Consider the following 11,648-nt stretch of genomic DNA (forward strand, 5'->3'; position numbering starts at 1 on the left):
CCAGATTACTAATCACCCTAATTTTAATAGAAGTAAATATTGTGCAAATGCCATGTAATAGCATTTCATGTGACTTGCTTATTGGTTAGCTTTACACACGAATGCTCTATTATAAGATGAATTCAGCCACATGTGAAACACTGCTTATAGAATTCCCTCAAGCACTTTGTTGCCTTAATTTTAAGGGTACTATAATAAGTTACAAGTATCAGGGAAGAAAAAACCCAAGAAAATTACAAGTTAAAAATCCTAGGCTTTGAGAAATAAGGAAATAAGGTACAAAAGTTGTGATCTGGAAGAGTATTTAAATATGCAAATACCATTTCAGTTGATAAATTATCTAATACAAATACTGATGTGACACAAATAAAGCAGTAAACAATCATAGGGTGGGCACTTAGATTTATTGGTTCAGGAAGTGCATTGGTAACTACCTAATGTACAACTTGAAGTAGTTTATTACTTTTCAAGTTCAGCTTTGTTCTTTTTAAAACCATTCTTCTTTATCAGCCCTGGCACTTGGGTTATATATCCCAGCTAGGCAAATGGGACAGAGGTGATGTGTTAAATTTTTCCTTTCTCTTCCCTTCGCTTTTGTCACCTCCCCATTGCCCTGAGTTTAGAAACCCACTTCTTCCTTTTTCTGTTTCTCTGGAACTCACTGCCTTTATTACTAACAGAGTGGCCAGACAGCTACTTAAAGTTTTCAGCTATTTCTTGAAACAACTGGGCTGCTACTTTAGCAGGGTGTTTTGTTTGCTGCTTTTTCCCCACCAACAGAACGTGAGAGTTGAAAGGGTAGCTATGCTGAGGGGAAGATGTGAGAGGGTAGCTTGTTTTCGTTCTCATTTGCCTCTCCTTTCCCGCTCGTCCCATAGCTTGCCTCTCCTTTCCCATGATCCTTCTCCTTGGTTCTGTCTCCTTGCAGTGGCACAGTGTTTTCTTCTAGTGTGATATGTGTGAGCGCCTGTGAATTGGTTGCCATGCCAGTTAAGAGATAAGATGATCTTGTAGTTACGACATTAGGCTGGCCCAGGAAAGATCAAGGCTCAGCTCTCACTTCTGCCACATACTCCTTTTGTGAATTTGAGCAACCTAATTTCTTTGTGCCTCAGTTACCCTATTTGTAAAGCTGAGTTTGCAGCTTCCTTACTTGACAGGGGGTATTGAGAGTAAATCATTTACAGGGGAGAGGTGTTTTTATACTGTGCTCTAATAGGATATGCTATACATGAATACAGATATTCCACTGAAAAAGTCTGCTCATGTGACTTGGTCATTCCTTGGAAGCTCAGCACATAATCTCCATACCTGAACTCTGCTAGGCAAGAAGGGGGAGCTAGAGGAGTTGGCCTGTAAGGAATGTTTTTTTTTTTCAAGAGCCTGTAATTGTATGGGAAAGGGAGATGCAGATTCTCAATCCCTGTTGCTAGAACTTTGGATGAAACTATATGGTAGGTAGATACTTTTGGTCATAAAATGTTAAGACCAGTTGTAGGGGATCTGGAACAGCTTTGAACAATGAGTTTAAAAGGCACAAACTCCTCATTCTGCAGGCATTGCTGAATTTGGCAGAACGGTTGGGAGAAGCCAAACCGCGAGGACTGACAAAAGCAGACATTGAACAACTTCCATCTTACAGGTTCAATCCAAACAACCACCAGTCAGAACAGACTTTGTAAGTGCATTGTTTTTGCCTCTCAGTTTAAAATGCTTCTAGGTAATTTTGATACTTCTAGGTTGGAATCTACAGTAGCCTGTATTGCAACACAAGTGCTCAAAATGCATATCAAATGGTATGTCTGTTAAAATTTTCCAGTCCATACAGTAATTAAAAAAGCTCACGTATTCCTGCTTGAAACTTTGGATGTTTTAAAGTTTAAAATGCTGATGAGGTAAACTTGGAACAGTTTTTAGAAGTTGTCCAGTTATTTAGTCAGTGTGCTATATTATAGGGACAGGGTAAATTTCAAATTTACCCAATGTCCCTACCTTTGGAAGCTCTTGTCAATTTTTGTGGTTTACACATTTTGCGATTGATCCATTTATCTATTCTATTTTGGAAGACTACACAAACAAAAGGAGAAAATGATTATACCTGGGAGGCACTTAAAATGAGCACACACAAAGTGCTGTCAGAAATGTAAATGAACTGTAAGAAAAAAAACCTTTTTTCTGTCTTCTAGTTACAGCAGTCTTAGGTATTACTTGTAACGAGAAGTAGGGAATACATTTTTTTCAGATGGAAGTGATTGTTTTTGTTTTTTGCTTAAGTTGGCAATGTTTCAACTGATGAATCTGTTTTAAGAAATATGAATATAAGAACGTAAATTAAGAGGGTTTTTTAAGTGTAAACTTTGGATCAGATTACATTTTTGAGAGAAAGTAGCAAGTCATAATTAGCCTTTATTTATATTTTATATATATGTAATTTTTTTATGCCAAAACCCCACCTATCCTAATGTTAAAACAGAAATAAATGTGCTTAAGCTGCCGAAGACCAGTCCTGCCAACCCCTTAACGCAAACTTCTGATGTTCTTATGAGTTACTATAACACAATCTTGCTAGTGATGCTGAAGATCTGGTGTGGGGGGGAATGTTAGCCCTTCCTAGTGCTGAGAGGTGTGAAGCCAAGTTAAGCAGCATCAGAGCAGCTTGGTTTACACTAGCACAGCCTGTGTAGCCTAGAGGTTTGTACCTATGCCACTCTGTCAGGATAGCTAAACCAGTACAGTAATTCCTCGCTAAACACGTATTCGCGATAGCACGATTTTTTTTTTTAGGGAACATTTTTTTGAACAACACGAACCGTCCCCGCAATAACACGATTTCCCTTACTGGCCGGCAGCTGCCTGGGGCTTCCCCTGCCTCCCTGCAAAACGGCAGAGGTTCGCCGCTCACCGCGCAGTTCCCCGGCGACCCCCTCTGGCTGGATGCTTCGCTCCCTCTCCTCCGCCCCATGCTTGCAGCCGGGTTTCCCCAGCTAGCCAGGCGCTGGCAGCTGCGCAGGGCTTCCCTCTGCCTCCGGAGGTTTGTCGCTCTCCACGCCATTCCCCGGCGAGCCCCTCTGGATGCTTCGCTCCCTCTCCTCTGCCCCTCGTTTACAGCTTGCGGCTGGGTTTCCCCAGCTGGCTGGTCGCCGGCAGCTGTGCAGCGCTTCCCCCTGCCTCCTTACAAAGTAGCAGAGGCTTGCCACTTGCCGCGACCCCTCCTCACTGGACGCAAGGCATTCGGCCAGAGGAAGTCGCCAGGGAATGGCACAGCGAACGGTGAACCTCTGCTGCTTTGCAGGGAGGCAGGGAGAGCCCTGCAGCTGCTGGCAACCAGCCAGCTGGAGAAACCCAGCTGCCGGCTGTAAATAGAGGGCAGAGGAGAGGGAGTGAAGCATCCCCAGAGGGAGTCGCCGGGGAATGGCATGGTGAGTGGCGAACCTCTGGAGGCAGGAGGAAACCCAGCCTCCGGCTGCAAACAGCGGGGGCAGAGGAGAGGGAGTGAGGCATCCAGCCAGTGCGGTTCACCAAAGGAATGGCACGGCAAGCACTGAACCTCTGCCGCTTTGCAAGGAGGCAGGAGAAGTCCCGCACAGCTGCCAGTGACTGGCCAGCTGGGGAAACACGGCTGCAAGCCCCCTCCCCTGTCCTTCCCTTCCCTTCTCCAGAACCAAACACCTCCCCTCCTTGCTATAACCCAGTCTCCTTTCTCCCCCAACCTTATGTCCCGGTCCCAGCTGCTAACAAGTGCGGGCTGGAGCTGCGAGTGCACGTGCGCTTGAAACGCAACCCCCACCTTTTCCATTATTTTCAATGGGAAAATTGACTCTGCATAACATGTTTTCACTTACGTTTCAGAAAATGATCGTACTATCTACCATGTTAAATGAGGAATTACTGTACAAAAAAGCTCATTACAAACACAACCTGAAAGTTGTATATAGAATGCCAATGTGGTGGTGTTGAATAGTAAATAACGTTAAACTCTGCAATCTTTTTTAGGTGCGTAGTATGCATGTGTGATTTTGAGTCAAGGCAGCTACTTAGAGTCTTACCTTGTAACCACGAGTTCCATGCCAAGTGTGTCGATAAATGGCTTAAGGTAAAAAACAAAAAACAAAATCAGTAAGATTTTACAATAGCCTAGTTTGTAGTTGTCATTTTCTGTTGCATTTCATCTCTTATTACTACTTTCTGGTATTAAGGCTACAAAATCTAACAAACTGAAAATGCTACCTCCTTTTGTTGTAGCGTTATTTTCTAATTGATGAAGGGAGATTATGTGAAGTCTACATCAAATGTAGCGTAATTAAAAGACTGACACTGAGTATGATCTTGATTGACAAATTTAGTTCATTTTCAGTTGGACATAACATGTCTGTATTAATATAATTTAATGGGAAAGCAGAAAAGTTCAAAGTAGAGTGTGAAATTTGAGAGTTGTCTAAATACTGCTTGTGTCTCTTTCATAAGCAGGAATTTGGTATTAAAAGAACGTGAAACTACCAAAAATGTTTCTAGCTCCTTATATGAATGTCAAGTCTGGGGACATGGGAAAAATGCATAAGTGGTCAGATTTCTCACAAAAGTAAGGTTTTACAGATGAAATAAGAAATCTTTCATTTAAAAAAAAATATGAATAATCTAAAAATAGGACCACACCATACAGAAGAATGAAAAGTGCAGGTGCAATTAGATAGGTAAAGATGGTATGCAGAGAGAGATCCCTGCAAGCTACATTATATCCAGAACTACTGCCAGCAAGCTATTATTTTCCATTGTCTCATTTTTTTAGTATTTTGTTCTATTTGGATTGATTTATTTTCTATTTTAATCTTTTCCATGATATAGTTCTGGTTACAGCAGCCCAATGAGAGAGACAGAAATAAATACACTGAAAATAATATAGCCAGTGTTTTGTCTTCATATCTGTTTTAAGATGCATTTTCTTAAACATGGCATAAATGTCTAAATTGTCTTGCTTTGCTGACAGGTGCATTGTTATAGCTAGTACATAGCCTAACAGACAGTACTATATTGGTAGACTTTCTACAGTCAAGAAAATGATTGCTTTATCATGGAATCTTTTGTGTGTAGTCAGGAATAGTGTATTTGAATGTACCATTTCTTGGGTACTGAGTTCAATACTAAACAATTGTGCACGGATGAAAGAAAAGAGGCTGCTAGGTCAGATACTGATGCTCTGAGATTCTGGAGTAGGTGTCCTAAATTAAATTGTAGGTCCAAACTTGACTTTACAAGGGTTTTTTTTTTAAAAGCTTTAGACCAGTACAGTTTTTCCCATACATTCACTTAATGATCTAAGGTGACTTATTTATTATACATAAGGGAATTTGACAGTGTCCCTTAAACAATTTAAAAATCACTTTAGTAGAAACTTTTGTACCTATTTTTGTTATGAGTAACATCTCAAGATTGGTCTACACTAGAAAAAAATGTCACCAATCAGTGTTGGTTAGGGGTGTGGATTTTTTTTTATTTTTTTTTACCAGTAGTTCTTTTGGTATAAGTCTTAATATGGATGGAGTTATACTGGTATAAAGATGTCTATACCATTGTAGTTAGTCACTTTTTCCAAACTGGAATAAGCTATGCCAGTACAACTGCACTGACACAGAGTGAAGGGATATTGCTGCTTTTAACTACTCCACTATAGTTAAAGCAGCAAAACTTTCTAGAGTAGAGGTCATTATAACTGGAAGAGAACAAAAATTAAATATTTTTCCTTTTGTGCATTTGACAGCTTTTTGTCAATTTCATTATATTCTTCCTGTGGTAGTCCATATTGTATTCCCCTAGGGTTATGTGCATGCACTGACACACTTTTCAATTGTTTTATTTGTGTATATAGCTAGTGCTTTTTGGGTTTTTTTTTTACTTTTTGTAGTAACTTTTAGTGTTAGTAGTAGTAGTAGTAGTTTTTAGAAATTTTAAGGACATTGGGACACTGTTTTACTAGTCGACCTCCTCTCTCCCCTCCTCCATCCCTGGATATTGAATTAGACTGAAGGATGCCAGAGTTCAAAATTTTGGCCTCCTGCCCTTGCTTGTTTTTGACCTGTGATGAGCACCAGTGCTGCCTTTACTGCTTCGGGGAAGTCCACATTGCATATGGGTGCAGTATCTGTTGCTGCTTCCAAGTTGTACTTGGGAAGGCTGAGCTCAGCACCTCACAGAGGCTGTCATGAGCCTGCAGTCAGATCCAGGCCAGGGAACACCTCTCCCTTTCACCCACACATACATGGGCCAGAGCAGTCTAGGAGTGTATCTCCTACCATGGAGTACTGTTGTAATTCCACTGGTACCAATGTTTGTGGACCTTGCACTGGGTCCTAGCCATGAGGCAGAGAAGCATACACATAAGGATGACAAATCTTTCTAAGAAGGAAACTGCTCTACCAGTTCTAGCCATGGAGAACAGGCATGTGCCAAAGCCTAGAGGCATAGTAAAAATCCACACAGATCATTGAATCCAACCACCAAGCTTGCAAAATCCTCCATGGTCAGCGCCACCAAAGTCAGGCGAGCCTTTGGTTCTGAGGCAGTTCTCTTTTTCAGCTCTCATTCTGGCTCTAATTCTGAATGTGGAGTGTGTCACTGATACCAGAGAGAATTGAGTCTGCCCCTGAGTCTCATAAACTCTTTCTTTAGGAGAAGTGAGGTCCCTGTGTCTTTAAGTGCCATCCCCTCCTAAAAGAGTAAGCGCCCCACAGACTTGTCTCTTTCTGGCCATATTCCCACCTGCCCCCAATAGCTCACTGTGTTCCAATGGCACCATCATTTGAACAGGGCTCTCACTTCCCTGCATAAGAGAACGCATATGGAAAGCAGGGTCCACCCCTCTGGTATCCTCAGTATGACTACCAACTCAGTGTCAGTACTCTCCCATTTCCCATTCCCGGGGTCCTCCTAAGTGCTAAACACACCAACTACCTGATCCACCTGTTGACCATACTGGGGGTCATGGCTGTAGGATCTACTTTTGGAATCTTCCAGCTCTGCTCATGTGGAATTTCCAATCTTGCTGTTTAGAACCACTTAGTCTGACTCCAGCAGTGCTAGGGGAATTGGAGCAATTCCCCTTGTCATCCACTGACACCCTAGTGTCTTAAACTCTCTCTTTGCCCCCAGATAATTACCACCAATGTAGAGTGGCAGATGCTGTCCACATCCCACTAGAGGAAGTATATAAAAGCATCACCAGTTTCTTAACATCTTTACACACCTGAGTACTGGCCAGAGTGGCTCTACCTCAGTGGTGACATACTTCAGCCGCCATGGTCAGAGTGGCACACTCTAGTGAGCTGCATGCCAACCCCCAAGGGGTGGAGAAGCGGTACTGTCTGAGGTTTTTCTTCGCTTCCGCTTTTGGCAATTATAGTTATTCAGGCAGCAATGAAACAGGCCTGGTAGCAATATCTACCCCAGCAGACAAGAAGGGCAAGCCACTGGACCTTCTGGGTTGTAAGATGGTCGTCCCTGTCAGCATCCAGTTTCACATTTCCAATTACTTGTTTGTGTTCATCAACTATGAATTCTTTACGATAGCAAGTTGGCAGATTTCATTGACAACCCTCCCCCTTTCCCCCAGGATGAGGCTCTTTCCCAAGCTATCCTAAAGGAGAGGAAATGGGTTGCAAGGACAGCAGTCAAGGGCTCAGTGGATGTGATGCATGATGGCTCCTGGGATTGTCATTTATAGGGAGTTGTGGCTACGTTCATCCAATTCCCTGAGGAAAGTCCAGAGCACCACAGAGGATCTCTCTTGTTGAGTCTCATCTCTTCAAAGGAAAACTTCTTCCTTCAGGGACTCCAGGGCCACTTGGTGATGGTTGGATAGCTGCACACCAGCACCCAAGCCACTCTGATACAGAGATTTAGAGCTCCCCAATTCTTCCACCAGCAGTCTTGTGAGTCTCCTTGCTAACAGACCCAATGAGCTGTCCTCCTGGTTCATCCTCATAACTTTCAGTGTTTCATATTCCATCTTTTCAGAAGCACTATGAGTGCAACCAGATAGCCTGTGTCTCATTGTGCACCTGACTCACCCTCTTCAGGGGGTATCTAGCACCCTTTTTACCATATTGGAAAGTGATAGCAGACATATTGGGCTCACAATACTACCACATCCATGTCCTCCACCCCAGCATTGGCTTAGTAACAACTCTCTCAAACGGTATCCTTGCCCAGGAAGTGGACTCCCTGCTGCAGAGATGTAATAGTATCTATGACGTATCAGGGTGCTGAGTTCTATTCCACCTATTTCCTAGTCTCCAAGAAGTGTGGATATAAGTGGACTTTAGGTCTCAACCACTTACTATGCATGCCAAAGTTTCACTTGGTCACCCTAGGAGCCCTCATCCTTCCTAAGAAGGATATGCAAGACACTTTTATATGATACCCATCCTGTCCGCAAACAATTCCTCAGATTCAGATGGCCTTCGTCAGTTTCAGTGCAGTAGTCTGCTGTTCAGACTCATCACTGTTCCACAGGTTTTTCACTAAGGTATTTTCAATGGTGGTAGCCCACATCCAGAATTAAGAGATTCTTGTGTTCTCTTATCTCTATTATTGGTGGCTGTAGCAAGATTAAAAGAGAAGCTGGAGCCTTGACTTGCATGCTGCTCACACATCTCTTTTCCTTGGGGGTGAGTGAAAAACACTGATTAATCAACTGCGGATCCCACACAATTCTTGGAATTTGTTGGGGCCTGCATTGATGTGATCTTGGTGCATACCTACCTGCCAGATGACAGGTTTGTGACCCTACAAGAGCTTATTCCCCCTATGATCTCCAGTCCTGCTCAGGCCAGGACTTGCCTTTCTGATCTTGGCCACATGGTGGCTTGCACATGTGACTGCCTTTGCTCCTCCCTGCATTGGCTGCTTGCAGTTGTGGTTTCAGAGATTCACTTCCCCCATGTGCCACACTGTAGACTTCCTGCTATTGGTTCCCCATGATATCTCTTCCCTCAAATGGTGGATGGACTCAGGCCTGATCTAAATTGGCGTTCCTTCTGCCCTCTCCATGCATGACGATTGTCACAAATGTGTTGCTCATTGGATGGGGTGCACATATGGGTGAGTACATTTGACTCAGGGAATCTGAACTGCCCAGGAATTTCATGCACATCAGCATCCTGGAATCCTAGAAGATTAGAGTTGGAAGAGACCTCAGGGGGTCATCTTGTCCAACCTGCTTCTCAAAGCAGAGCCCCAAGCCCAGCTGAATCATCCCTCCCAGGGCTCTGTCAAGCCTGGCCTTTAGAACCTCTAAGAATGGATATTCCACCTTCCTATGCAACACATTCCAGTGCTTCACTACCCTCCAAGTGAAATAGTTTTTCATAACATCTAACCTAGATCTTCCCCACTGCAGCTTGAGATGATTGCTCCTTGTTCAGTCATCACTGAGAATAGCTTAGCTCCTCTTTGGAAACCCTTCATGAGGTAGTTGAAGGCTGTTTATCCAGTCCCCCTCACTCTTATCTTCAGACTAAATAAACCCAGTTCCCTCCTATAGTGCCAAATGGAAGCATTTCACCTTGTTTGTGCAGCCAGAGGAATCTTGCCCCTGAGAATTTGGAGATTCCTCTTTAGACAATCTCCTCTCAGTGAAGGCATCAGGCATTGCTCTCATAGACTTTAAGGTCAGAAGGGACCATTATGATCATCTAGTCTGACCCCCTGCACAGGGCAGGCCACAAAATCTCACCCACCCCTCCTAGAATAATCCTCTCACCTATATCTCAGATATTGAAGCTTTCAAATACTTTGAAGACCCCAAGATGCAGAGAATCCTCCAGCTGTGATCTGTACCCCCATGCTACAGAGGAAGGTGAAAAACCTCCAGGGCCTCTGCCAATCTACCCTGGAGGAAAATTCCTTCCCGACCCCAAATATGGCTATCAGCTAAACCCTGAGCATGTGGGCAAGACTCACCAGCCAGACACCCAGAAACTCTCAACTTCATCCAGGTGCATGGAGCTGCTATCAGTGCCTTCTGCCACCCTGTGGATGGACATTGTCTTTTCTCACCTCTGTTGAAAGGGTCTTTTACAAACCTATTAGCTGCAGGGTAAATAAGGGAAAGTGGGGGCTGAATAGCCGAGGGTAGTGGTAAGAAGAGATCAGACTATTTTGTTGCTGTACAGTTCTGCCAAGTTTAGCAATATTTGTGGTCTTATCTTTAAAGGCCCAGCTCTTGAAGTCAAGACAAGTTGGAATCTCAGCTTTGCTTTTTTTTTTTAAGTAAGTTTCTAGTCTTCATCACTGCAAAGAAAAGCTTGAAACCCCAACCTGAATACACCTGGATGCTCAGACATCAGAAAACATTGAAAAAGAACCCAAATTATTTGCGTCAAATCCCATGATTTTAACACTGTTTCTTAGGCGATTTCTGATTGCTGAACACTTACGTTTAGCAATACAGGCAGTCCCCGGGTTACGTACAAGATAGGGACTGTAGGTTTGTTCTTAAGTTGAATCTGTATGTAAGTCGGAACTGGCGTCCAGATTCAGCCGCTGCTGAAACTGACCGCCAGTTCTGACTTACATACAGATTCAACTTAAGAACCCGAAGTCAGCTGCTGCTGAAACTGATCAGCAGCTGATTCCAGGAAGCCCAGGGCAGAGCAACTGTGCCTTGGGCTTCCTGTAGTCAGCGCTGATCAGTTTCAGCAACGGCTGACTTGGGGACGTCTGGGGCAGAGAAGCTGGGGTGCTGCTGGGTTGCTCCAGTAGCACCACTCCTCGGCGCTACTGGACCAACCCAGCAGCACCCCAGCTGCTCTGCCCCAGGAGTCCTGATTCAGCCGCTGCTGAAACTGACCAGCAGCGGCTGAATCAGGACGCCTGGGGCAGAGCAGCTGGGGTGCTGCCGGGTTGGTCCAGTAGTGCCCAGAGCAGCACTGCAGGACCAACCGGCAGCGCCCCAGCTGCTCTGCCCCAGGGTCCACAACAAAAGCCTGGTCTGCTGGGGAGGGCACACTAGCTGCGCCCCCCCCCCCCCCCCCCCCCAGCAGACCAGGGACACAGGGAGCAAAGCGGCAGCGGGGGTTGCCTCGCCTCTGAGGCTTTGCTCTGGCGCGGGACCGCTTTGCTCCTGGTGCCCCTGGTTTGCTGGAGACGGTCCCCAGCAGACCAGGGGCACCGCGAGCAAACCCGCAGCAGCGGTGGGGTTCCCGCGCTTCTGAGGCTTTGCCAGAGCAAATCCTCAGAAGCGCGGGACCCCACCGCTGCTGCGGGTTTGCTCGTGGTGCCCCTGGTCTGCTGGAGACGGTCTCCAGCAGACCAGGGGCACCAGGAGCAGCTTTTCTCGCCCCAGAGGTCGAGGTGGCTGACCGCTGCCTGTGAGCTCCGGGGCGAGAGAGCCCCGTTCATAAGTGCAAATCCGACGTAAGTCAGATCCGCGTAAGTTGGGGACTGCCTGTACTGTGTGTTACATCCCAAACCATAACTAAAGGATTGTAATCCATCTTGGTTCTGGTGACCTCAAAACCTCTCAATTTTTGCTATAAGGCTTGTCACAAAAAGCCATTAGGTAGAACTCTTCAGTTTTAAATAAATATTTAGATATCATTAGAAGGTTTCTTTAGAAAAATTTTGAGGAAGGTTACAGTACAGCATGTAATGCT

At 44.7% G+C, this 11,648-nt stretch overlaps 1 protein-coding gene and 1 long non-coding RNA gene across 10 annotated transcripts in view; one reads left to right on the top strand and one right to left on the bottom strand.

Annotated features, from left to right (window-relative positions):
* RNF38 (ring finger protein 38) overlaps positions 1-11,648 on the top strand; it is a 154,533-nt gene that overhangs the window by 137,377 nt on the left and 5,508 nt on the right. Inside the window, exons 10-11 of one of the 2 annotated variants that reach the window (XM_075931272.2) lie at positions 1,557-1,678; positions 3,994-4,093. The exons of the other annotated variant lie outside the window; for it this stretch is intronic. Coding sequence (XP_075787387.2) covers positions 1,557-1,678; positions 3,994-4,093 — 222 coding nt within the window. The remainder of the gene's footprint in view (positions 1-1,556; positions 1,679-3,993; positions 4,094-11,648) is intronic. 2 annotated transcript variants of the gene reach the window in all.
* The window catches only part of LOC102453365 (uncharacterized), an 85,353-nt gene that overhangs the window by 44,896 nt on the left and 28,809 nt on the right, over positions 1-11,648 (bottom strand). For all 8 annotated transcript variants that reach the window (XR_012904566.2, XR_016349815.1, XR_016349820.1 and 5 more), the window contains exon 4: positions 4,047-4,087. This is a non-coding gene — a long non-coding RNA (uncharacterized LOC102453365). The remainder of the gene's footprint in view (positions 1-4,046; positions 4,088-11,648) is intronic.

The sequence above is a fragment of the Pelodiscus sinensis genome, chromosome 6 (genome assembly GCF_052426305.1).
Source record: "Pelodiscus sinensis isolate ZL-2025 chromosome 6, ASM5242630v1, whole genome shotgun sequence".
NCBI classification, from domain to species: domain Eukaryota; kingdom Metazoa; phylum Chordata; order Testudines; family Trionychidae; genus Pelodiscus; species Pelodiscus sinensis.